The sequence below is a fragment of the Cervus canadensis genome, chromosome 15, assembly GCF_019320065.1.
Source record: "Cervus canadensis isolate Bull #8, Minnesota chromosome 15, ASM1932006v1, whole genome shotgun sequence".
Lineage (NCBI taxonomy): Eukaryota > Metazoa > Chordata > Mammalia > Artiodactyla > Cervidae > Cervus > Cervus canadensis.
The window spans coordinates 15,945,229-15,970,248 of NC_057400.1; the positions used below are offsets into that span (position 1 = coordinate 15,945,229).

At 37.4% G+C, this 25,020-nt stretch overlaps 1 protein-coding gene and 2 pseudogenes across 2 annotated transcripts in view; 1 reads left to right on the plus strand and 2 right to left on the minus strand.

Moving 5' to 3' along the window:
* Positions 1–23,551, plus strand: part of RAB3GAP1 (RAB3 GTPase activating protein catalytic subunit 1) — a 96,383-nt gene extending 72,832 nt beyond the window's left edge. Inside the window, exons 18-25 of one of the 2 annotated variants that reach the window (XM_043487601.1) lie at positions 7,931–8,068; positions 11,704–11,931; positions 17,217–17,313; positions 17,411–17,514; positions 17,638–17,753; positions 19,228–19,330; positions 21,809–21,829; positions 22,656–23,551. In XM_043487601.1, the coding sequence (XP_043343536.1) occupies positions 7,931–8,068; positions 11,704–11,931; positions 17,217–17,313; positions 17,411–17,514; positions 17,638–17,753; positions 19,228–19,330; positions 21,809–21,829; positions 22,656–22,892 (1,044 nt within the window). In that variant the 3' untranslated portion in view covers positions 22,893–23,551. The remainder of the gene's footprint in view (positions 1–7,930; positions 8,069–11,703; positions 11,932–17,216; positions 17,314–17,410; positions 17,515–17,637; positions 17,754–19,227; positions 19,331–21,808; positions 21,830–22,655) is intronic. The other variant, XM_043487602.1, reaches the window with a different exon arrangement.
* Positions 266–566, minus strand: LOC122453585 (annotated as a pseudogene).
* LOC122453586 lies at positions 770–1,581 on the minus strand (annotated as a pseudogene).
* Positions 23,552–25,020: the final 1,469 nt, after the last annotated feature.

A 25,020-nucleotide genomic window follows, 5' to 3' on the forward strand; every position in this document is an offset into this window, starting at 1 on the left:
AAATGCACAGTCCTGGAAAAGGCGGGATCTCTATACACACCTGTAATTTTTAAAAAGGAGAGAGTGATATGAAGGGGGCCATGGTTTGATCACCAAAAATCAGCATAATGAAAAGAAACAATAATGAATAATGGACAGTAAAATTCAAATTACCAGATGTTTTAAAGAGATAGGGTGCCAGTTTTCAATTCTGTTTTGAACACCACATTACAAAAGAACTATTTTTAAAAAAAGGATTAAGGGGAAAGAAAAAAAAGAAGAACATCTAAACCGTTGAATGACCCCCTGTTTGTTCCTGATAAACTTCAATTACATCTTCTTCCTCCATTCCCAGTTCTTTTGGAGTGTGATTATCAGCAATTCTCTGACCTTCAAAGAGAAACCTGAGTGAATTCATGGAACTCCCTGTCTTTGACAGTATGATTCTTTGAGTTTCTTGAGATGTGTTGTCATTTTCACTTTGAAGTGAATCTCACTGCTATCCTGTCCAATGACTCTGGGTTTAATATATTCTCCTTTCTTCTTATCCCACAAGTCCTTGAAGGTTTTGCTTTCTAGTCAGACATGGTGACGGTGGCTTCCCCCAGGGTCTCCGCACACCAGTGGCCTTGGGTAGGTAGAACCTCGCTCCGGGGTTTACAAATCCATCTCTGTACCCGACAGCACAACACTACGGCTGGAGGGACTTCTTCCATGCCTTCCCTATGTTATTATTTTTAATGTACACAGTTTATAATTCAAGGGCCAGAGCTTTCTCCCAGACTCAAGTTTATAAATTCTCAATTGACTTGTGAGGCCAGTAGGAGTACTTTTTCTTGTCTAATTTCGTTTCTGGAGAGACTTCATTCAAGTCCTCAGTGGTCATCTGATCAAATGGAATTATGTTTCTCATCTTCTTCAACTCTTTCTCATATTCCTGAATCCTGGTCTTTGGGAGAGACAAAAACTCAGCACAGCATTTCACATCTTCTTTTCTTCAGCCTCCACCTGGGCAGTATATTTATCCTCTGGTATAGGAACCTTTGGGCTTCCTTGGTTTCTCATCAGGTAAAGAATCTGCCTGCAATGCAAGAGACCCTGGTTCAATTCCTGGGTCAGGAAGATCCCCTGGAGAAGGGATTGGCTACCACTCCAGTATTCTTGGGCTTCCCTTGTGGCTCAGTGGGTAAAGAGTCCACGTGCAATTCTGGAGACCTGAGTTCGATCCCTGGGTTGGGAAGCTCCCCTGGAGGAGGGCATGGCATCTCCAGTATTCTTGCCTGGAGAATCCCCATGGACAGAGGAGTCTGGCAGGCTACAATCCATGGGGTTGCAAAGAGCTGGACTGAGCAACTAAGCACAGCGGAGGAACCTTTAGGGCATTAAACTTCTCAAAATCATCACCAAGCTGGCTCTGGCCACATTTGCCTTGTAGTAAGCCCAGTCAATGGCAGGTGACTTCTCAGGCAGAGTAGCCAGCCTGGAAGTGAGGGTCTTATTCCAGGACTTCGAGGAGTTAGCCACGGCCTTCTGGTTTTGGGGGATGATCTCCCTGAAAGCTATATAGTCAGTGGCTTTTAGAGCAAGTTTCCATCCAGCCATCTTAAGAACCTTCACCAATCCCAGGTGGCCCACTAATTGGAGGATAATTGCTTCACAATATTGTGTTAGTTTCTGCCATATATCAGCATGAATCAGCCATAGGTATACATAGTTCTACTCCTTCTCTGTACTCTTCATAATTTCAGTCATTTTAATTTTTGCCTTTCTGGTGGTGGTTTGGTACTATCTCATGTTTTCATTTCTCTGATGAATAATAATACTGAATATATTTTCATATATTTATTGCCCATTTGGATATTTTCCTGGTGAAGTGCCTGTTCAAGACCTTTACCTATTTTTCAAAAGTTAGTTGTCTTTTTTCTCATTGATTTATAGGAATTCCTCACATATTTTCAGTATGAGTCCTTAGTTATATGTGTATATATGTGTGTGTGCGTGTGTGTGTGTATATGTAACAATTTCTCCTAGTCTGTGCATTGCTTATTCACTTTCTTAATGATGCTTTTTGTTGAACAGACATTCTTAATTTTAATAAAGTCTGATCTACCAATATTTTTCTAATGTAGATACTGCTTTTGTGTCCCATTAAGACCAACCTAGACAGCATATTAAAAAGCAGAGACATTACTTTGCTAACAAAGGTCCGTCTAGTCAAGGCTATGGTTTTTCCAGTAGTCATGTATGGATGTGAGAGTTGGACAGTAAAGAAAGCTGAGTGCTGAAAAATTGATGCTTTTGAACTGCGGTGTTGGAGAAGACTCTTGAGAGTCCCTTGGACTGTGAGGAGATCCAACCAGTCCATCCTAAAGGAGATCAGTCCTGGGTGTTCATTGGAAGGACTGATGTTGAAGCTGAAACTCCCAATACTTTGGCCACCTGATGCGAAGAGCTGACTCATTTGAAAAGACCCTGATGCTGGGAAAGATTGAGGGCAGAAGGACAAGGGGACGATAGAGGATAAGATGGTTGGATGGCATCACCAACTCAATGGACATGGGTCTGGGTGGACTCTGGGAGTTGGTGATGGACAGGGAGGCCTGGCGTGCTGCAGTTCATGGGGTCACAAAGAGTGGGACATGACTGAGAACTGAACTGAAGAAATTAACTACCCTGAGGTCCTGGAGATACTCTCTTGTGTTTTCTTCTGGAAGGTTTATGGTTTTGCCCTACGTATTTATCTTTGTGATCCATCTTAGATTGACTGTGCTTGGTGTGAGGAAGAGGTTAAGATTCTCTTTTTCTGTAAGGATGTACAGTTGTTTTCCATCATCATTATTCAGAAAAGACCTACCTTTTTCCATGGAGTGGCAGTGATGTTTTTGTTGTAAATCATGTGACTGTATGTGTGTTGGTTTATTTCTGGAATGTTCTGTTCTGTTAGTCCCTTTGTTTATCCTTGTGTCAGTAATGTACTGTTCTTATTACTATAGCTTTAAAAAAATCTGTCTTGTAGTATGATTTTTCTGACTTTGTTCTTCAAGATTATCTTGGCTATTGTTTTCATTTTTACGTAAATTTGGGGAACTGTCAGTTTCCACATACAAAATTATCCTGCTGAGATTTTAATTTATTTATCAAATTAGATTTAGCATTGCATTGAATTGGAGAGAATTGACATCTTAACAATATTGAGTCTCATAACCACGAAATGTCTTTCATTTTATTTATTGTTTCTTTTACTTTCCCTCATCAGTGTTTTTTAGTTTTTATTTAAAAAAGATTTATTTGACTGTGTCATGTCTTTGTTGTAGTATGCAGATCTTCATGGCTTCATGCAGGATCTTTCATTGTGTCACATGGACTCTCTAGTTGCAGCCTGTGGGATCTTTGGTAGTAGCATGCAGACTCCAGTGTATGGGCTCAGTAGTTGTCTGACAGACTTAGTTGCTCCGCAGCATGTGGGATCTTAGTTCCCTGACCAGGGATCAAACCTGTGTCCCCTGCGTTGCCAGGCAGATTCTTAACCACTGAACCCACCAGGGAAGTCCCTGCTTTTTAGTTTTTAATATTGAGGCTTTTGTATATCTTTTATTAGATTTATGTCACAGTGTTTGTGATTTCTCAAATAACGTAAATGATGTTTTTAAATTTAATTTTTAAATTTTTCCCTGATATATAGCAATAGTTGATTGCTGTATATTGCCTTTGAATCTAGCAATCTTATTACATTCACTTATTTCTAGTAGTTTGTAGATTATTTAGAGTTTTCTATATACAGTCATGTTGTCTGTTAATATAGACAATGTGAATTATGGTTTTCTGACCTGTACACTTCTTGATTCTCTTTCATGTCTTATTGCACTGGCTAGGACCTCAGGTACAGTGTTGAATAATGGAGATCCTCCTCTTAATTTCAGAATGAAATCATGTGATAATCTTTGAGTGTATGTGACGTATGTATCATTTATTTTATGAAGGAGATTTCTATTCCTAGTTTCCGAGAGTTTATATCATAAACAGGTGTTGTATTTTATCAAATGTTTTATGATATTGAAATAATCATAAAATCATTTGAGTTTTAAATGAAATAGTGTATGATAAGTGAATGATACCATGTTTAATTCAAAATAACCACTCAATTTTTAGCTATTATTTTCTGTGAACTTTTTCTTATATAAGACATAAGAGACTAGTATTGCTTCCCAGGATGCAAGGGTTTACTTAAAAGTTTTTGTGACTAGTTTTCGTATTCTGAAATGGGTTGATCACTTGTAATAATTGTGCAGTGGGATATTGGGATGTTTGTTTGATAATTTGGAACATGGATTCTGTTAACTTTATTTCCTTGCTCATATTGTTTCCTTGTGAGCTGGCTGTTAGTTACATTAATTTTGTTTGTTTGACAGGCCTAATCTTTTTGCTTCTTTATATGTTTTAAAAGTAAATTATGTTTTAGATATTTCTTCACTAACATTTAGTATTAATAAATGGAAAAAAAACTAAAAAAAAAAACATTTAGTATTAGGACAGAAATATTCTAATACTGGAAACCAAGTACTTATTTTTTCTAATTTTGTTAGGGTGCATGCATTTGGTATTGAGGTCTTATGGCAGAGACTGAGGTTTTGGAGTCTAGCAGAACTAGATTTATAGCCTGGCACCACCAATTATTATTACTAGAATTGCTAGTAAAAGCTGTATTCTTTTCTGAGCCTTGTTTATCTCTTAAAAAATACATTAGTTTTCATTTTCTAGAATTTTATATAAATTTTATATAATTGCAGTAACTTTTTTGTGTGGGAGAAGTCTTTGAGCATAATTATTTTGAGATTCATGTATGTTGTGGAGAATCTTTTGAAGCAGGAGTTCTTAGGTAGTGGATTAGAACCAAACTAATAGCTCTCAAAGTCAGCATCAGATAGACATCCTAGATTCTCTTTAGTTTGCCACTCTGATGACATTGGGCAAGACACTGTCTCCACTCTGTTTCACTACATGTTAAATGCCCAGTTCACTTTTCAGTGATGAGATCATGTACATGAGAAAGCTTTGGGTACATCCAGATGTGGTACATGTAAGAATTATAGTCCTGGGCTTCCTTGGTGGTTAAGAATCCACCTTGCAATGCAAGGGACACCAGATTGGTGCCTGGCCTGGTTAGGATCCCACATGCCACGTGGCAACAAAGCCCATGTGGCCACAAGTATTGAGCCCTGGCTCTAGAGCTGCAAGCTGCAGCTACTGAAACCCATGTGCCTAGGGCCTGTGCTGTGCAACAAGAGAGGCCCCTGCAATGAGAAGCCAGGGCACCACAACTAAGAGTAACTACCGCTCACTGTAACTGGAGAAAGCCCACGCGCAGCATCGAAGACCCAGCACATCCAGAAAAAAATAAGTCTTAAAAAAATAAAAGGATGAAGTATAATCTTCGTGCTACTTGCCACTTGTATTCCTCTTGATCATGTTTTTCACTTACATTTCGTCTGAGTTCCCAGGTGGGAGGGGTAGTCAGTACCTCTTTCAGTCTCTTCCTTTCCTTCGGGAGGAGGCGAAAGGACAGTGAAAAGTAGTTTCTTTTCATGGAAATAATGAGGGAGTCTGCTCTTGAGTATATTGCTTCATTGGAGATTCTTGTAACTTTTGAATTTGACTGAGGAATTTTTATATCATAGGGAAAATAGAGTAAAAAGCTTATGATACAACCTAAGTATTTTGTCTATAATTGCAAACGTTTATTGAGTTTGTGCTCGAGTCTGTTCTTTACAGCAGTGGATCACATAAAACATTGCTCAAGGTAACAGAGCTGGGATTCAAATACAGGCATGATGCTTCTAGAGCCCGAGCTCTTAACCACTCTGTCATGCTGCCTTACCAATTTTTCAGTTCAGTTCAGTCGCTCAGTCCTGTCCGACTCTTTGTGACCCCATGAATCACAGCACGCCAAGCCTCCCTGTCTATCACCAACTCCCGGAGTTTACTCAAACCCATGTCCATCAAGTCGGTGATGCCATCCAACCATCTCATCCTCTGTCGTCCTCTTCTCCTCCTGCCCCCAATCCTTCCCAGCATCAGGGTCTTTTCCAATGAGTACTCAACACCAAGTATCAGTGACCTTAAAAGTGATGTATGTTCATTGTAGAGACAACAAAACAAAAACTCACAATTCCATAATACAGAGGTAATCACTGTTAAAGTACTTCCTTCCCCTTTTCCCCTGTATCCAACCATTTCCCTGTTACTGTACATTCAGATTCTTTGAATTTTCATGCTGTTATAAATGATGCTACAGTGGTATTTCTAGAAGTGGAATTATTGGATCAGAGGGCATGATCATAAATGCTTGTCATGTATTGGTGGCCAGATTGTTGTCCAGGAAGATTTATATTCTCTCCAACAGTGTTTGAAAGTGCCCCTGTAAGGTTGTTTCAAAAATGAGAATGATACAAGGAAAAAAATTACTTTCTTCTGTTGGTTGCTGTGTTTTGAATGCTATACCTTTGCATTTCTTCTACTTTATTTCTGAAAGATATCTGTGAAAATTATTTATCTCTGTGGCAGAGGTTCTCAACTGGGAACTGTGTTTGGCCTCCCAGGGGTATTTGGCAAGGTCTGGGAACACTTTTGATTGTCATGAGGTGGAGTGGTAATACAGGCAGTAGAGGTACTACTGCAACAGGCAGGAGCAGAGATATGCTGCTAAACATCCTACAACGCACAGAAGAGGCTTCACAACAGACAATTATCCAGTCTAAAATGTCGGTAGTATGAGACTGAGAAAAAAACTAGCTTTATAGTAAGCTCCTGAAATCTAGAAGGAATCTTTTTATTGACAAGACACTGCTGCTGGGTCTTATCCTATTATTTAAGAATAAAAGAGTTCATGGTTTTCTGGTTTTAACAACAAAGCAGGCAAGATTTGTTTGGTTATTGTGTGACTTGTTAAGTTCTTCATATTTCAAATATAAAATCGAATGGAATCAGTTCTCAGAGAACTTTCCTCAACCCCTTTGAGCAGTTTTGAAATGTTTCTGTCACTCTCTTAATGATTCTACAGTTGTTTCTTCCTTTAGAGTTGCCTTTGCTGCTGTTTTTTTTTTGGGGTTGCAATTAAAATATAGAATGTCTGTGATTCCCAAAGTAAAAAACAACAAACTTCTTGTGGGAACTGATAATTTCAACGTGTTTGGAACCTAAACTCAATGCAACTCCTCCAACATAAAACACAGTTATTTAGGGGCTTTTACTTGGCGTTCAGTTCATTTGCCTTTATTTTCATACATATATCAATTTTCATCTCTCATTAGTTATAATAAAAACCTTGTTGCAAGTAATAATGACATTCATAAAAATATTTAGGACCTCATTTCTTGATCATTGTTGTTACTCAATCACTTAGTCATGTCCGACTTTTTGCAACCCCATAAACTGCAGCATGCCAGGCTTCCCTGTCCTTCACTGTCTCCTGGAGTTTGCTCATACTCATGTCCATTGAGTCGATGATACCATCCAACCATCTCATCCTCTATCACCCACTTCTCCTCCTGCCCTCAGTCTTTCCCAGCATCAGCGTCTTTTCCAGTGAGTCAGCTCTTCACATCAGGTGACCAGATTATTGGAGCTTCAGCATCAGTCCTTCCAAAGAATATTCAGGGTTGATTTCCTTTAAGATATCATTAGTAGGGAGGAAGATGTTCAATGCATCCAGTTCCTCTCAAGAGGAAACATGATGATCTTATCTGTTGGGGAGGGGAACACTGAAAGTCATGTTTATTCTTATTGTTACTTTTTTGTGTAGGTTCCAAAAAACTTGAGAATTTCTTTGAATTCTTTTAAATACATATCTTGTGACTGCTAGAGCTGAAACAGTTGTTGTCTTTGTTCTATTTTTATAGTTCTGCTTTCTATAAAAAAAAGCTATTCATGAGCTTTGTCCTTTTGTGCTCTGCAGGAACCAGCACCTATGACAGAAGATCTGCTCGAAGAACAGTCGGAGGTTCTAGCTAAATTGGGTACATCGGCAGAAGGGGCTCACCTCCGAGCGCGCATGCAAAGTGCGTGTCTGCTCTCAGATATGGAGTCTTTTAAGGTGGGTCACACTGTCAGCTCGGGAGTCTGTTTTGAGCTATTCTGGGACGAAGCTGTGAAAGTCACTCTATAAAGTGGTGTGAAGGCCCGAATGTCTTTTTTTCCTTAAATGTTTTGATTTCATTAGTAGTTACAACACCCTGCCTCCATCCCCTAAAGGTCACAGTCAAGCTTGCTTCTTGAATTTGAAAAAGAAAAGAACAATCTTTAAATAATAGTTGAAAGTTGAGAACTGAATCATTTCTTTATATGTATTAGGCTGTCTTCTTCCTTTGTGTCAGTCAGTTTAATGTAAGGCTTTTAGGAACCCCTTCGGATTTAACATAGGCTGGTTTGTTCAACAAACCTTTGATTGCCTACTTTGTGACGGGCACTGTGATTAGGTAATTAAGTATAATGTTTATCCTCAATTATAGTCTGTTGAGGTTGTGGGAGGGGATATGTAAATAATTATTAAGTGATGAATTCTCTTAGGAAATCAAGGTCAAAAAGGTGACTGACTCTACTGAGTGGGAATCATGGAAAGTTTCTCAGAAGAGTCACCTTTTAGGGTGCGTAGGCATTTGCTACATGGAGAAGAGTATTTTAGGCTTAGATATAGGCCTGTATCTAGGACAGAGGATTCAGAGTGGTGACACTTAAACCCAGGGATAAAAAGAGTCTTGTTGAATTACTTTCTCTTGAAAGCAGAGGTACATCCACATACATTAAAAAGAAAACAGTGGGCAGTTCAGTGGGCCATAGGGCTTCCCTTTCCTGCTGCTGATTTTCTGACACTGTCTCTCATGCCCAGACTTTCCTCCTTAACCTACTGATAACTACGATGGCCTCCATCTCTTCATTCCATAGCCTCTCTTAGTACTGCTTTTTTGCTATGTAGACTAGACTAAGTTTGTTGTTTGAATGTAAACACTCCATGAAAACCTATGTTACTTGCATCTTGCCTGCTAACAAAGTTAAGTGACAGTAAAAGGGAGCCTTTTTATTCCCTGTTTGTTTACCCCATCATTCCTAAGAGAAGAAATCTTTAGTAAACCTCTTGAAAGCTGCAAGTTTTCCTTAGAGATTAGAAAGATACAGAAAATCTTTGAGTTTCGCTATGAGACAAGAAAGAGATGTGTTGTTTTATTTTTTTTTTTTTGTTTTGTTTTGTTTTAAGAATCTTTTTTTTTTTTTTAATTTTTTTATTTTTTTCCAGTGGGTTTTGTCATACATTGATATGAATCAGCCATGGATTTACATGTATTCCCAATCCCGATCCCCCCTCCCACCTCCCTCTCCACCCGATTCCTCTGGGTCTTCCCGTTGTTTTAAAACAGATAGTTGGTACAGTGGGTAAAGAGAAGCCAGTTGACTGTCAGGGCCTGTGTTAAGTCAAAAAGGTAGAGAAGGGAATTGGCTTAGGGTTGTGCACAGTAGGAAGTACTGGCTCCATCGCAGCTGTTTTTTAACCCAACCATTACCTGCCTTAATAGTCATCTGTCCCTGTCCTACTATAGTGTCCTGTAGAAGCATGTGCAGGAGGACATTCCCAATTGGAACTGTAAATGCTTTTTCCTATAGAAACGTATTTGCCTCTTGTGGTAAGGTGCTGTATAATTCCCTTAACACCGTGCTTCAACAAAACTGTGGTTCATTAGACTCTTTTGGACTAACCTGGGTAATGTACAAGTCTCTTACAGTGTTTTAACCAGAAAATAGATTGTATATCAAATAACCAACTTACACATCTGCCCACCCCTATGTGGGAGTCAGATAACATATTTAAGGAAATACGTAGTCACTCTAAAGATGGTATGGTTCCCTTTCCCTTTTTGTATAGGAGTGTACTGGGGCCATGGGAGGTCCCCAGAGCTTTGGATAAATGCTGATATGTAGCTGAGGCACTTACACGGCACAATTCCAGAGGGCCAGGGCCTGTTCTAGAGCATGCCCTTGAAATAGATACCTGTAAGAGAAGAAGGAAGATAAGCCGTGGCTGAAGTGAATGCTGACAGCCAGAAGGAAGAATTCTAGTGTGAAATATCTTCCTTTAATACATTCTGTAGTACAGAGTTCTTTCTGTATTGATTTCTTTTTAAGGTTCACTCTCTTCACTCAAAGCTTAGGTTCACTGTCTTCACTCAAGGCCTGTCTCTTTATTTTCCTGCAATGTATTCATGTGGGTATGGTGTTGACTGGTTAATATCCAATCTTATACATGAATTCTGATTCATGCAGTAATCTTGACCCATTGCATTTCACAGAAGTTTTTTGTTGCCATGATGCCATAGCTCTTAGAAGTTGATGTTGTTGACTGTCAGTTAAGAACCCTGCTCTGATTCCTCACCCCTTTGAGGGCTTCCTAAATTGGTGGGCATGAGTATATTGATAGCCAATAAGCTCAATAAGGAGAAATTGGCAGTTTTGTTCTTTAAGACTAACCATTCTTATCATGTTGGTTTTCATTTTGGTCTAAGGTTAATTTGAAAAGAAAGAAAATGACTTTCTGCTTAGCACTTTTTAGCAATGCCTACATAGCTGTTTCAAGCAAGTAAATACAGTGTTCATCGCAGGATGACTATGTTGTGGTAGAGAATTGTAACCAGAAAGGAATGTGTTTAATGTGTGTACCCTTTGAGTACTAAAGGAATGACACTGATGCCCCTCCTTAGTACTCTGCTAATACATTACTGGGCTTCCCTTGAGGCTCAATGGTAAAGAATCTGCCTGCGATGCAGGAGACATGGGTTCGATCCCTGGGTGTGGAAGATCCCCTGGAGAAGGAAATGGTAACCCACTCCAGTATTCTTGCCTGGGAAATCCCATGGATAGAGGAGCCTAATGGGCTACACAGTCCATGGGGTCACAAAGAGTCACACACGACTAAACAACAACAACAACAACAACAGTGCATTACTGGGCACTTGTAAAAAGACCTCCATGTCTTACTACTCACACTGTAAAACCTCTCCCTCTTTTTCAAGCTTGGATGTAGAATTGCTTAAAAAATTTTGGCATGCATCATTGTTAATTCTATAGAGTTATCCACTAAATAAAGCTTTAATTAGTTTGGTTTCAGAAGCCTGAAAAACAGTAACTTGAATTCCAATTCCTTAATAGCACAAAAGCAGTTTATGTGATGGTAATTTGTTATATAAGGCACAAGAATTTGATGGCTGAATAGAACATATTCGAGGTTAGCTGATGTTTATTGCAGTACCAGTATTGACTCATTGAGGGAAAAAAGCAAAACTTTTCCATCACTGAGTTATTATTCTGATCATGTTGTATATTATTTAATTTACTTGACTTGAGCTTATTGATGCTTTTCTAAGTATTGAATAGTTATTGCACTGTAATTTTAAACTAACTTATATAACTTACAGTCTGAGATTTATTTTCTCTTTACATCAGATTTTTATTTCCAAATTCATCAAATGAAAATGTTTTCTTTTTCTATAAAATGGAGGCAAGAAAAACAAAGCACTTTGGTGCTTTAACATCTGATGTGATTTAATGGTGACATCCAAACTCAAGTCATGTACTAAATTTTGTGAAGATTAGTCTTTTTATGAAAATAAAAGTACGATTTTGAAAACAGGTTTATCAGTAACTGTTGATTTTTGATTCTGCTGAATTTTTTGTCTACTTTAGGCAGCTAATCCAGGTTGTTTTCTGGAAGATTTTGTGAGGTGGTACTCACCTCGGGATTATATTGAAGAGGAAGTGGTTGATGAAAAGGGCAACATGGTTCTGAAAGGAGAACTGAGTGCCCGAATGAAGATTCCAAGCAATATGTGGGTAGAGGCCTGGGAAACAGCTAAGCCAATTCCTGCTAGAAGGCAGAGGAGACTCTTTGATGACACACGGGAAGCAGAAAAGGTAACTGAGGTTTGGGTATCTAATGTGACTGCTAATTATTATCCTAGTATTTTAAAAACTGTGACAAGATACGAGAGCTTTGAACATACTTGAGAAACAAAGCTTTGAAATGTTATGAACCTTTTATATATCTAATATTCACATTTAAGGTTTTAGAACTGGTTACAAACAGGCCAAAGAATAAGACCTGCATATTTTACATAAAATGCTCATTCTTGGACCATCAGCATATGTCAAAAACCTTAAAAATGATCATGTCCTCTGACCTAGCAGTTCTGCTACCAAAAAAATGTATTAAGGAAATAATGGGAGAACTATATAAAGATCAGTATGCAACAGTGATGTTCAAGAAGTTTTTTAGTGAAAAAATAGATACAACCAAAGTTTCAAAAAATAGAGCACTGTTTAATAAATTATGGTATAATCATTTAGTAGACTACTTTGGGTCTAGAGAGTATGGATAGAGAGTCTTAAGAAGAGGTGAGAAGGGATACAGAAGACTTAGATGTGGCACAGTCACCCCAGAAAGACTGTTCCTAACACTGAGTGCCAAAATACTCAACACAGGTAGGGCTGGGCAGTTCATAGCACTGGCTCTAGGGACGTAAAGAGGGCTGGAAGTGGGCAATCAGAGACTCTCCTCTGCCTTAGGAAGGACCAGGTAAGTAGGTAGAAATGACATACCCCTTAGAGATAAAGCAATGATGGGAAAGAAGGAAATAAGGGGAACATTAAAGATTCTATAGAAAAAGAAGCGATATATATCAGCCTCCTTCATCTCCCACTATCCATTAAAGAAACTGTGCAAAGAGGGCACTTTCAAACTATGACATGACCAGTAGTAGTAAAGAGCAAACCACATCTTTATAAAACTACTGTAAAAAAGTGTGAATTGGATCATTTCAGCTAATGAAAATATTTCCCAGAAAATTGACCACAAAGCAGAATAAAATTGTAACATAATAGTCTAATCTGAATCAGATATTTTCATAGAAGCATGGGAGGGTGTGAAAAATCATGTTTAATCAGAAATAATAAAAACAAAGAGTCACATGAATCCAAAAACCCCACAAAAAAAATGAAACTACTGCTAATTTAACTCAGGATAGAAGTAGAAGAAAAAAACAACCATATTAAAATAAAGACTAAATTACATAGTACCTGCAGAAGAATAGGTTCATATTTAAATTTAATAAAAGGCATTGAGAAAGAGCATTAAAATAAGAGAAAGAAAATGAGATAAAGGAGTAAAAAGGATTAGAGAGAAAGTAGTAAAACTGAAAGATAGGAAAAGTAGAAATAACACTCATTTTTATCAGAGTCCTTGAAGCAGAAAAATCAAAACACTGGAACAGAACTAAATACTTAAAATTGTAATCTAAGAAAACTTCCTGAAAATGAAAGAAAGTCTGAATTTACATATTAAAAATGCTCATTGGGTGCAGGGGAAAATTGATTAGGTGTAGTGAACTCCAAATTTTATCACTGTAGTACTACTAGACCTTAAATATTAAAAAAAAATTCTCAGACCTTGCAGGCAAAACATGAAAATAATTTACAAGGGCAAGAGAATTAGACAGTTGTCAGATTTTTCAGTAGCACAGCAGTATGGGGCAGAGTTTTCAAGAAATATAAGCAAAAAATACAAATTAAATATTTTACATTCTACCAAGATGTCCAAGTAATCAAAGTTATAAAAAATGTTTTCTCCAGGTTTTTGCACATAAAACTGTATACGTAGGCCCTTCCTGAGAAATCCACTACAGCTGCCCTGTCCAGTAGAGCTTTCTGCAGTGTTCAGAATGGTCATGGCTTTGCTGTGCAAATTGTAGCCCCTGGCTACACGTGGCTTTAATAAGCTCTTGAAATGTGACTAGTAGCATAGGAACTGAATTTTTAAATGGCTCTCTGTGGCAGCTGGCTGCCTTATTGAACAGCATAGTACAGAAGAATAAATTTAACCAAGAGAATGACTAGGGAAACTGGCAAAGGGCTAACTGTGAGCATTTCATTTATTTAATTTTAGAGCTAAAACTAAAACTAGATGGGTTCATGGGTATAAGAAGAATATGTAAAAATTGTATATTAGGACAAAATAGAATGCATCTAAAAAAGTTGGGATGGAAAAAGAGGAAGAGGAAAGTAGAATGTAGTCATTGACTGTTACATAGATAATAGGTAGTAATCAAAGGATACTATTTAAAATTATCAGACCATAATTTTATAAAGGAAAGATATAAAGTTTATAAAATAAAGATATAAAGGAGTTAAGGGCAGCAGAAAAGGTAATATCGCAAGAATGAAAATATGAACCTCCCTAAGTACAATGGAAGAGTTATTCACAAGCAAAGAACACACACCAAATAGACCAACACACATTATAAAGATCATACTGCATAGAGAGTAATTGCAATGTAAGATAGTCTTATAAAACCCACGTCTGTGCTTTAAACAAGGTATTCTGTGACTCAAAAAGACTACAAAGTAAACAATGGACAGAGATTTACCAGGTATGAAACATTAAGAATTCAGGGATTATCATCCAGGTGCCAAATAAAACAGAATCAAAGCAGAAAAGCATTACATGAGATACATAAGGATGCTTTACAGTCTAAAAATGATATTTCGCAATGAGAATATACAGTTGTCAATGTTTATGCACTGAAAAATGTAATCATTTGTATAAAACAGAAATCATGGAAGATGCACGGAGAAATAGATCATAACACACTAATAGCAGAGTACTTTTAACACACTCCCAGTGTACGAGACAGTCAAGTAGACAAAACTAAACAAGATGATCAGTAAGGTTGCTCTTTTAGATACATCGCAAATACTATACCTTGATAATAGAAACAGCACTTCCTTTTCAAACACGCATGGAACATTCACCAAAACAGATAGTATATTAGGACGCAAAGAAAACATCAGTGGATTTCATAATGGAAATAACACCAATACTCTGATTGCTGCAATAAAATTAAGGATAATGGGTTAGATTGAAAGTAATTGATCAGTGTTAATTACATTCTTAATTTTAGGAAATACAGATATTTGGAGATAGAGGGATATCCTGTATGGAACATGATCTCAAATTATTTAGGAAAAAAATGTTTATATATTGTATGGACCTACAGAGGAGGAGAGATGCATATGATAAAAAAGAGGTAAAAGGAAATGAGTGCAGACAAAGGATGTACAACTATTTTGTATTCTTGGAAATTTGTTTTCTGTAAGTTAAGGAAAACAATATTTGTAATAGTGTTAACAAGGATGTTCAATGGGGGAACTCTTATTACTCTATATAAGAATAAAAATCTGTTCAAATACTTAGTAAAATAAGTTGGAATATGATTTCAGTATTTGAAAAATAATAATTTGGCATTGTTTGTTTTTAGATAGATACCCTGAAGAAATTCCTCTACATGTATGCCACAAACTTATGAAATAATGTGAGGGGAACATTATTTTAATAGCAAAAAATGGGGGGTGCATTTTAATATAGCAAATTATATATAGCATGTATTAATATCTATGCATCTCAGAAACAATGCTGAATGAAAGGTTACTGAGGGGCATAACTAGAAACAATCCATTTATACAAAGATTAAATCCAGACAAAACTAGAAAACACATTGTTTAGGGCTATGTACATATGTGAGACAGCAATGAAGAAGAGGAATGAGTAGTGGTTACTTGAGGGATGGAGTGCATGATCGAGGTAGTCTTGATCAAGGTGAGCACCAGGAGGACTTGGAAAGTCCTGGTATCTTCTGTTTCTTAAGCTGATTGGTGTGTAAACAAGTGTTTGTGTTTTCTGTATATAAAATACTCTGCTATGTGTATTTTAAAAACATTTTTTAATTTTAAAAATATTTCAAAACATGAAGCCCTTCTAGGCAAATAGTTTTTTAAAATATTATTTATTTATGTCTATGCTAGGTCTTCCTTGCTTCAGTGGGCTTTCTCTAGTTGCAGAGTGCGAGGGCTACTCTCCAGTTGTGTGAGGGCTTCTCATCGCAATTCCTTCTCTTGTTGCAGAGCACAAGCTCTAGGCATGCAGGCTTCAGTAGTTGTGGAGCATGGGCTTAGTTGCTCTGCGTCATGTGAGATCTTCCTGGACCTTCCAGAGATAGAACCTGTGTGCCCTGCAATGGCAGGCGGATTCCTAACCACTGAACTACCAGGGAAGTCCCAAGGCAAATAACTCTAAATCATAAATCATTAAATGACCAAAGCAAGTTTTGAAATTGTTTGTATTTTGAGCTTTTGTTAAGAAGTTGCATACACATGTGTATCTTTGTGTTTAAATAGGCATAGAAATAAGCTTGAGAAGATAAACACAAAACTGTGTTGTTCCTTAGGAAGTAGGATTTCTCGAGAACTTCTGCATTATACTTCTTCGATTGTTTACTTTGAGATCTGTGAGCATTTTTCAGCCACAGTGATGCTATATTTCTTTTGTCTTTACTGCTGTTGAATGAAGAGCTTAAAGGTAGGGACCATGTGCTACACATGCCTTCCTGTGTGTTTTTTTAATCAGAAAAGTAATAAATCTTCATTTTGGAGAAAACAATAAAACAACTGAAACAAACCAAAAAATTTAGAGGAACATCGCTAGCAATGTTTAGAAGTCCTAAGTGAGAAAAGCAGGTTACAAAACAGTGTTTTACATACCTAATATTAGTTTACTTAGGTGGCACTAGTGGTTAAAAAAAAAAAAAAAAAAAAACTCTGCTAACGCAGGAGACATAAGAGACACGGGTTCGATCCCTGGGTTGGGAAGATCCTCTGGAGGAGGGCATGGACACCCTCTCCAGTATTCTTGCCTGGAGAATCCCATGGACAGAGGAGTCTGCTGGGCTATAGTTCATAGGGTCACATAGAGTCAGACATGACTGAAGGGACTTAGTACGCATGCAAATATATTATGTGTTTTCAAAATCTTGAAAAATCCTGCAGTGAAAATGCTCCACCATTAACAGTTGTTATCTCAAGGTGGTATCATTTGCGGATGGTTTTAGTGTTCTCTGTATCAAGAAAAAAGCATTGTGAGAGTATTCACCATTATTAAGGACTGAAGTTCTTAGCTGTTTCCAGTAACGTTATTCTTACTTTGGGGAGTAGCAGCTACTTACCTGAAGGAGTAGGATAGGTACTAAGAGAAGCTGTTCTCCGTTCCTGTTAGAAGTGTGAATTCAGGGGACAGAGATCTTACTTCTGTAAATGGCTGCTTTCTCCTTTGGCAGCTGTCTTGATCATTTCTCTCTCTGGGTCTCTCTCAGGTACTGCACTATCTGGCAGTCCAGAAGCCGGCAGACCTTGCTCGGCACCTGTTACCCTGTGTCATCCACGCGGCTGTACTCAAGGTGAAGGAAGAAGGTAAATGTGCTGTTTGATCAGCCATTAGTTCATTTCCAAGATGAAAGTAGACTTTGCCTAACTTCTCTAATGATGGCTTTGATCTTTTTAAAAACAGAAAGTCTAGAAAACATTTCTTCAGTGAAGAAGATTATAAAGCAGATAATATCCCATTCCAGTAAAGTTTTGCACTTCCCTAATCCAGAAGACAAGAAATTGGAAGTAAGTCTGATCTTGTCAAATGTTCTTCCCAGTTGGCAGTAATTATTTAAAAATACATTTTTAAAATGCTTTGCTTTCTTTTGCCTTTTTCCAATGTATGCTTCTCCCCTTTTGCACTGTTAGGAAATCATCCATCAAATTACTAATGTAGAAGCTATAATTGCCAGAGCCCGCTCACTGAAAGCCAAGTTTGGAACTGAGAAATGTGAACAAGAAGAGGAAAAGGAAGATCTTGAAAGGTAATTGCTATCTGACTAACTCATCTTTCTCTCCCGTAGGAAAAGCCACCACTTTCTTAAGAAAAATTTCATAGAATGTTGAGATTCCTTTGTAGTGCTCCTATATTATTTGTACCAAGCATTGGTTAGAGACAGAGAAATATTTGTTCATCATAGGATTGCCCTCTCTTGTATTTCTGAGTACTTGCCACTTGTTTCCATTCCTCCCGGTTTAAGAACGAAGTCTTCCAAGTCTTCTAGGAATGTCCTTGTTTGCTCTTGGAGCAGTTGCCTCTGGAAGAACTGGCTGTTCATATTCACTCTCGTTGCTAGAAACTTTGCTTCCCACTCTCACTGTTCTTAACTACAGGCAGACGTGTTCTGAAACTATTTCTGCTCAACATTCCTACTTACCAGTTCTAAACAAGAGTTGTGAAATCAAATGTGCATATCCTCTGTCCCTTGTGAATATGTTTTGAAAGAGTGACCAGATGGCCTCTCCAAGATGAGGCAAATGACTGGGTCAGTCTTTTCCTCCTTCTGAGATCTGGACCATTTCGAAGGGGGGCTATCAGCTCAGATCCCTGTCCATTTTTGCCTGAGATACTTGAAAGAATGATGTTGTTTTAATAGATGAGAAAGTGTTTCCAGATTAGCTACTTCACTGGCTTGAATTTGTTATAACGAAAATTTTCATCAGCCTTTCCAAGAGAAATAGCATTATTGATGTTAAATAATTAATATTATATGACAAGGCATTTGCTACAGCTTTTAACAAGTTCTTGTGTGAATATCATGTCTTTTGTTGAGTGAAATTTTCTCCCAGCCTTCTCTGCTCTTGAATATTCCTTCCTTTTAAATGAGGAGAATACACTTTATAATCAAAGGAAGTTTCTAAAATAGCAGTTCGAGTTAGTGAGCAGGTGGTGCGAGCTTGGTGGCTCTGTCTTCGACTCTCTTAGTTCCACCATGCGTTGTCTGTGGTGTACTTGGAAGACGAATGCTTCCAGCACATAATGGCACAGTTTACAATTGGGACTATGCCCAGCAAAACATATTTTAAGTGCATGTGTGTGTGTGCGCCCACACATGCACGCACACACCTCTTAAAAGAACAAAAATGAAAAACAAGGATCATTGCTTTGCTGTCTAAATTAAATGTGGTTTTTGTTGTTAAAAACATTTTAAAAAATCTTCTTTAGTATAATATTGTCTAAGCTTCTAGTCTGAAAGAAATAGACTATTTCTTCTTACACTTTGACAGAGATGGGCTTTTTGAAAAAACTTATAAAAAGAGTTGAAAGGCACGAAGGTTGTCATTTGAGTTGATTTTAATTCTAGATGTTGATCTATCCTGTTAAATTTTTACTCCAGCCTTGATGTAGGGTTCACCAGTATGATTTTGAGGGTTTGTCCCCAAAATTAATCAGGGAGGACTGAGCCAGTGTGAACTGAGCAGCTCCTTTCCCATCCTTTCTTTCCCTCTTTCTCCCAGGTTTGTGAGTTGCCTTCTGGAGCAACCTGAGGTGTTAGTCGTCGGTGCAGGCAGAGGACACGCTGGCAGGATCATTCACAAGCTGTTTGTGAATGCTCAGAGGGTATGTGAGATTCCTTCTTGACTGTGTCATGATCTCTCCAGGCCTCTGCTCAGTAAGGTACTGTTTTGATTCTCACACATGGAGCTGCTAAAAGCACTGGATTCGAACACTGAAGAAATAATGACTCTCAACAGTGACTTCTTAGTCTTTGAAATCCATCTGCTCTTTTACACATTTAAATAAAATGATAAGTTTATTTCTGAAATTTGTACCTAAATTTCAGAAGTTGGAATGGTCTGAAATTCCTTGTTAAAGAATCTGATAGGGACTTGGTTAGCAATGACCAGTGCAGTGGTGTGGAAAAAATGTTTACTGATGTCAAATTAGAATAGAGTTTAGTTTTACCAATTTTAAATTCCATGTACTGCAAGTGGATTCACAACTTAGCTTGTGAAATTGCAAATCTTAACTATTTTTATAACGGTGAAAAGATCTAACTTCAAAGCTTTCCTCAGAAAGAAGAGCAAGATTCAGATTTTTAGGACAGTGGAAACAGTCTTCAGCATAGAAAAAAAGCTCAATTTGAAAACTTTTCTGTCATTACCTTTATTGATGAAAGGAAATGTTTAAAAATTATATAGTACCTTCTGACATTCTAAACTATTAAGATTTGAATTTTTTATGAGGTTGGTATTAGTGACACTCTGTGTTGATGCTTTCTGTACAAATGTTTACTGGTTGTTTACTGGTTAAGAGGTGCTGGCTTTTTGCACATGAGTCTCACATTAGGACTTCTTAAAGATTCTGATAAAAGTATTTTGAAGCATAGTAAATACAGGGTGCCCCTTATGCAGTACTGTGATAACACTTAGAATGGTCCAATTTTGGAAGTGTAATTTTCACAGTCAAATAAGGAAAAGGATTTTCATGGGTTTATCCATGAAAAAGAAACTTCATAACCTCCTTTGAGTCAGTCTGGAGTGTATCTAGTTACTATATTCAAAATCGTAACCAGATATATTCATCTGAATTTTTAGCAAGAACTGAAAACTGAGATTATTTATGGGATGGCAAACTAAAGATTTCAAGTTAAAAACCAAGTATTTTATTTCCTTATAAAGTTCTAGAAAACAATAGATACTTACTTCGATTTATTATGTTTCTGACTCTGGCATGAAACAAGAATCAGGTTTGTTTTCACATCCTGTAATATCTTTGCCAGTTTATTAGCCAGAACCTTACAAATATATTTCCTTAACACCAATATGAATTTTCATCATACTGCAAAAATTCTTTTCTTAATTTTTAAAACTTGTTTGTTAAGAAGATTTAAAAATCTAAAGTATTTAGATTTTTAATGCTAAGAGTAGAACACTCTCATTGTTCTAAATAGTTAAGCAAAATTATTTTCCCCAATATGGAAATAATCTTCTCCCCCAAGATGTAAGTAAACTCTTACTGTTGTAAAAATTTGGATAATACAGAGAATTATAAAGAAAAATTAATGACCCTAAAACATTAATCACATTAATCTCACTACCCACTGATGATCACTGTCAACATTTAACATCTAGTATATTCAAATATATGTAAATTTTATAATATAGGATTATATTATTTGTTCTTATTTTCCACCTAATGTGATTATCTTTCTCATGGGTTATCTTTCTCATGGGTAAATATAGGACTATATCATCTTTTCACTGGGCTCATTGTATAGCTAATCTCCTTTAATGGATACTGAAATTGTACATTTATCCCACGTTATGTAATTTTCAAATATTTCAAGCTTTCAAACCTTGTAGTGAATGTTTTTCCAGATTCAGCAGACTGTAGTCCATATAACAAGCACCTGGTTGGTCTGTTTTTAAAGTCAGCTCTTAAATATCTGGGTAATACATAGAAACCAGTCAAGTTTACTCATGTAATTTTTCATAATTAACTGATACTTTATATCAATTCTACTATTAAATCAAGATTTTAACATTTTTAAAGTTATAAAATTTTACTGAAAAAATTTTATACCATAATTTTACATATTTAAAACTTTTCCTTAATATTAAGTTTTAATAAACTTTCATCATGATTATATTTATCATTGTTATATCCATATTTAAATAGAATTCTGCAAACAAATCACTGATTGGATTTTGCTTTGATTGTGCTAAATTAAGTCAGACATCTAGTCTTAAATTCATTGGGTTATCTATTTTTCAAGCCATGAGTACTTTTTTTTAGTATTTTAATCTTTAGTGAAAGAGCTAGGTTTTTGGTGAACATTTCCTCATTAAGTGACATTCTGTACATTGCCTGTTGAGCCATCAGATGCATGAGTAGTGGAATTTGTCTGCTCAGCTGGATGGCTAGGTGTGTTGTATGTGGTGTGTTTTTGTCTTGATACTCTTTTTGACAGGATCATGTTCCTTAATGTAGTGCATGCTGTCTCTGAAATAATCTTGAAATCTCTTGTCTAGCTCTTTTTAAACCATCTTGCTTGTTTCCCTTTCATCACTGTTTCTTTTCTCACCCTTCCTCAAGCTGACTGAGTCTTCTGATGAGGTAACAAAATAGCCTTTGTCCCTTGTAGTTTCTTGTTCCTTCCCATTTCTCTTAACTTCATAAGGTCATTAAGACTAACCAACCTCCTCTTTAACAGTCTGGGTTTGGCGTACCTTTCTTGCTGGTGTTTAACATTACATTTCATATTTCCATTGCTAAAACAACTTTTTTCCTGAAATTAATGGTATCGTGAAAGAAATATAGTGATCAGAGTTAAAATAAAAACTCTGGTTGAATATGTATTTTATGCAATTTTAATGAAAAAATAGATGCCTTTAACGTTGAGAACTTCTCTTTTGTGGCCACTGCTACATTTCATGGATCTCTATCACTTCTGCATCACATTAATCATCCAGCAAACAAACCAGTGTTCTCAGTTTTAATTTGACAAGTGAAAAGAATTGAAAGAATCAATAAATATCATCTTTCCAGACTCTGGAGAGCAGCAGCTCCTTACTGGACTGAGGACAGCAGACTTGGACTTTGGTCATTGCTAGAAGAAATGTATAGAAACCAGAACAGCTCCATTTTCCCTCTTCATCAGATGTCTGAATATGGCCCTCACTTTCCACAGCAGATTGCTTGGCTGTCATTATCCTCTGTCTCTGTCACCAATTTATTTGTAATTTCTGGCTGCTCACGTAGTGTTTCAAGCTTCTTACATTTTCTGTGTTGTGATTTTTGAGCAATCATAACATAATCAATTGCATTACTGAGTAATGTAGAACATTTTTTCGTATTTATCATGCTTATTCATCTGTCCTTCAAAATGATCTAAGTTTAGCATTCAACTCGCTCTTGAATTTAGCATGTGATTCTCTTCAAGGCTGCAACCATGACTCCAGCAGAGGAGGAACTGAAGAGGATGGGCCCCCCAGAAGAGAAGAGGCAGAACTTGGCGGCAGACTTCCCTCCCCCCGCTGGCCGGGAACTCATTTTGCGCACAGCCGTGCCCCGCCCTGCTCCCTACTCCCGGGCTCTGCCTCAGCGCATGTACAGTGTTCTCACCAAAGAGGATTTCAGACTTGCAGGTGCCTTTTCATCAGATACCTCCTTCTTCTAGCTCTTCTTGAGTCCCCTCACTTGTGGCTTCGGAGACAGTGCTGACCCCTTCTGTGGGAAGGAAGCCATGTCAGTCAGAACCTGAGAGGCCGTGAAGAGGACCTGTCCAGTTCAGTGATTGAGTCATACCAGCATCTGAGAGACTTTCTGATGGGCTCCATAGGATCTTGGTGGGGGCAGAGGAATGGGCTTCAGCTCTTGAAAGATTTCTGCTCCAAAGAGATTGCCCTTGTTGGGGAGGGGGGGCAGGGAGGACACTAAAACAGCAGCAGTTCTTTGTACTCACTCCCTCAGGATTGCATTCACTTCTTCTGCGTGACTATCCCACAGGCTGTTGCCCTGCATTCATAGTCTCTATAACCACTTATGTTTATTAGTATCAAGTATGCAAAGTAGAGTATCTGTTAACTCAGATTTCCAGATATTTTGGTAGTAGCTTCTACTCCCAGAATCTGTGTTTTTAGAATCCTAAATGACACTCTGTTTATTCAGTCACCTGGTGGCAATCTTCATTGCACTAATTAACTTTTGATGAGCATTTTGAATATTCTAGGAGAAAGCCTGAAATTTCACCTAGTCTGTGTTTTTCCATGTAACTGTGACTTAAATGTATTCCTTCTGATTAAAAAAAGAGTATATATTAAATGTCACTGCAAATTAGTTTTATATATCTCTTGTAAGGTTTGTTTCTCTGACTTGTTTTGTCTTCAGTGGGCTTCCCTGGTGGCTCAGTGGTAAGGAATCCGCTTGCCAAGGCAGGACATGCGGGTTCAGTCCCTGGGTCAGGAAGGTCCCCTGGAGAAGAAAATGGCAACCTACTCAAATATTCTTGCTTGGGGGGCTGCAGTCCTTGGGGTCGCAAAAGAGTTGGACACAACTTAGCGACTGAACGACGACAACAAGCCCTGGAAGAGACACCATGCAGGTGGTTGTTCTTTCTCTTGCTGTACAGCATGCATTCCTTTTTTTGTAGTTACTGGACGGATACTGTATTTAATGAAGTAGAGATGAGCACATGCTAAAAATATAGCCTTGTATATAGAGATTATTATGCAGTCAGTATAATTCAGCATATGTGCTAATGTAATGAATAGAAGATAACTTCAGTGAACTGTTTTGCTTTTGTATTTTACTTAAAATGAAGATAATTGATGGGGGATGTGTGGCACCCAGCCTAAGGATAACAGCAACCTATTTCTAGTTATGTGATGATCAAGATTTATCAAGTCTGTGTTGCTAAAATGGCCTCTGTTCAGTAATTTTAAATCTATTTTTAGGCCTAAAATTCCCACCTTACTTCAAAGTTAAAAATGATTATACTGAAGCATAGGTCTTGGCTATGTAACTTAAAAGAATTAATACAACTCTGTAAGCCCTGTTACATTATTTTTGTAAAAATAAATGTAAATGTGTGTACATATGTATATATATATATATATATATATATATATATATATGAAGTGTGGGAGGCCATAATGGATTACCTCTGGCCTTCATAGCACTTTACTCTGAGATGCTGGACTTTGCTGCTGGGTAAACCACATACTACAGGCCTGAGGACTGAGCGCAGTACCAAGTATTAATAGAAAGCTTGTCTTTCAAGGACAGAGTTTGTCTGCTTTCTAATGAGAAAGTTAACAACAAAGAAACATTTTTCAAAGTGGTTGGACTTCAAAAAGGCTTCATGAATCTAATAAAAGGGAAGGTGTTGTTCTCTGGCTAATTTTCTCTTCACCCTTCCATTGGGCATTTTGTTCTTAGTTAGTTTTATGCTGGTCTCAGATTTTCCTAAATAATTGCAGCCTGCTGAGTCTTGGCAAAGAACTCAAGAACACATTGTGCCTTTTTTAATGGCAGTTATTCCATTTTACTTTTATTGTATTTATATGTTTGTTTATTTTAAAATATTTTTAAGTACCTCCTTCATATCAGGTACTGTACTAGGCAATGAAGATAAAACAGAAACCAAACATACTCCCTCCCTATCAGTGACCTTCCTGTCAGGTAGGGAAGGCTGTGGTTACATTGCCAAAAATGGAGAGTGCAGTCAACTCTGTGGTATGAAATGAGGTCCAGGGTTTGTCATAGTAATTCATTCATTTGTTGTTAATGGAGGCTAACACATGCAG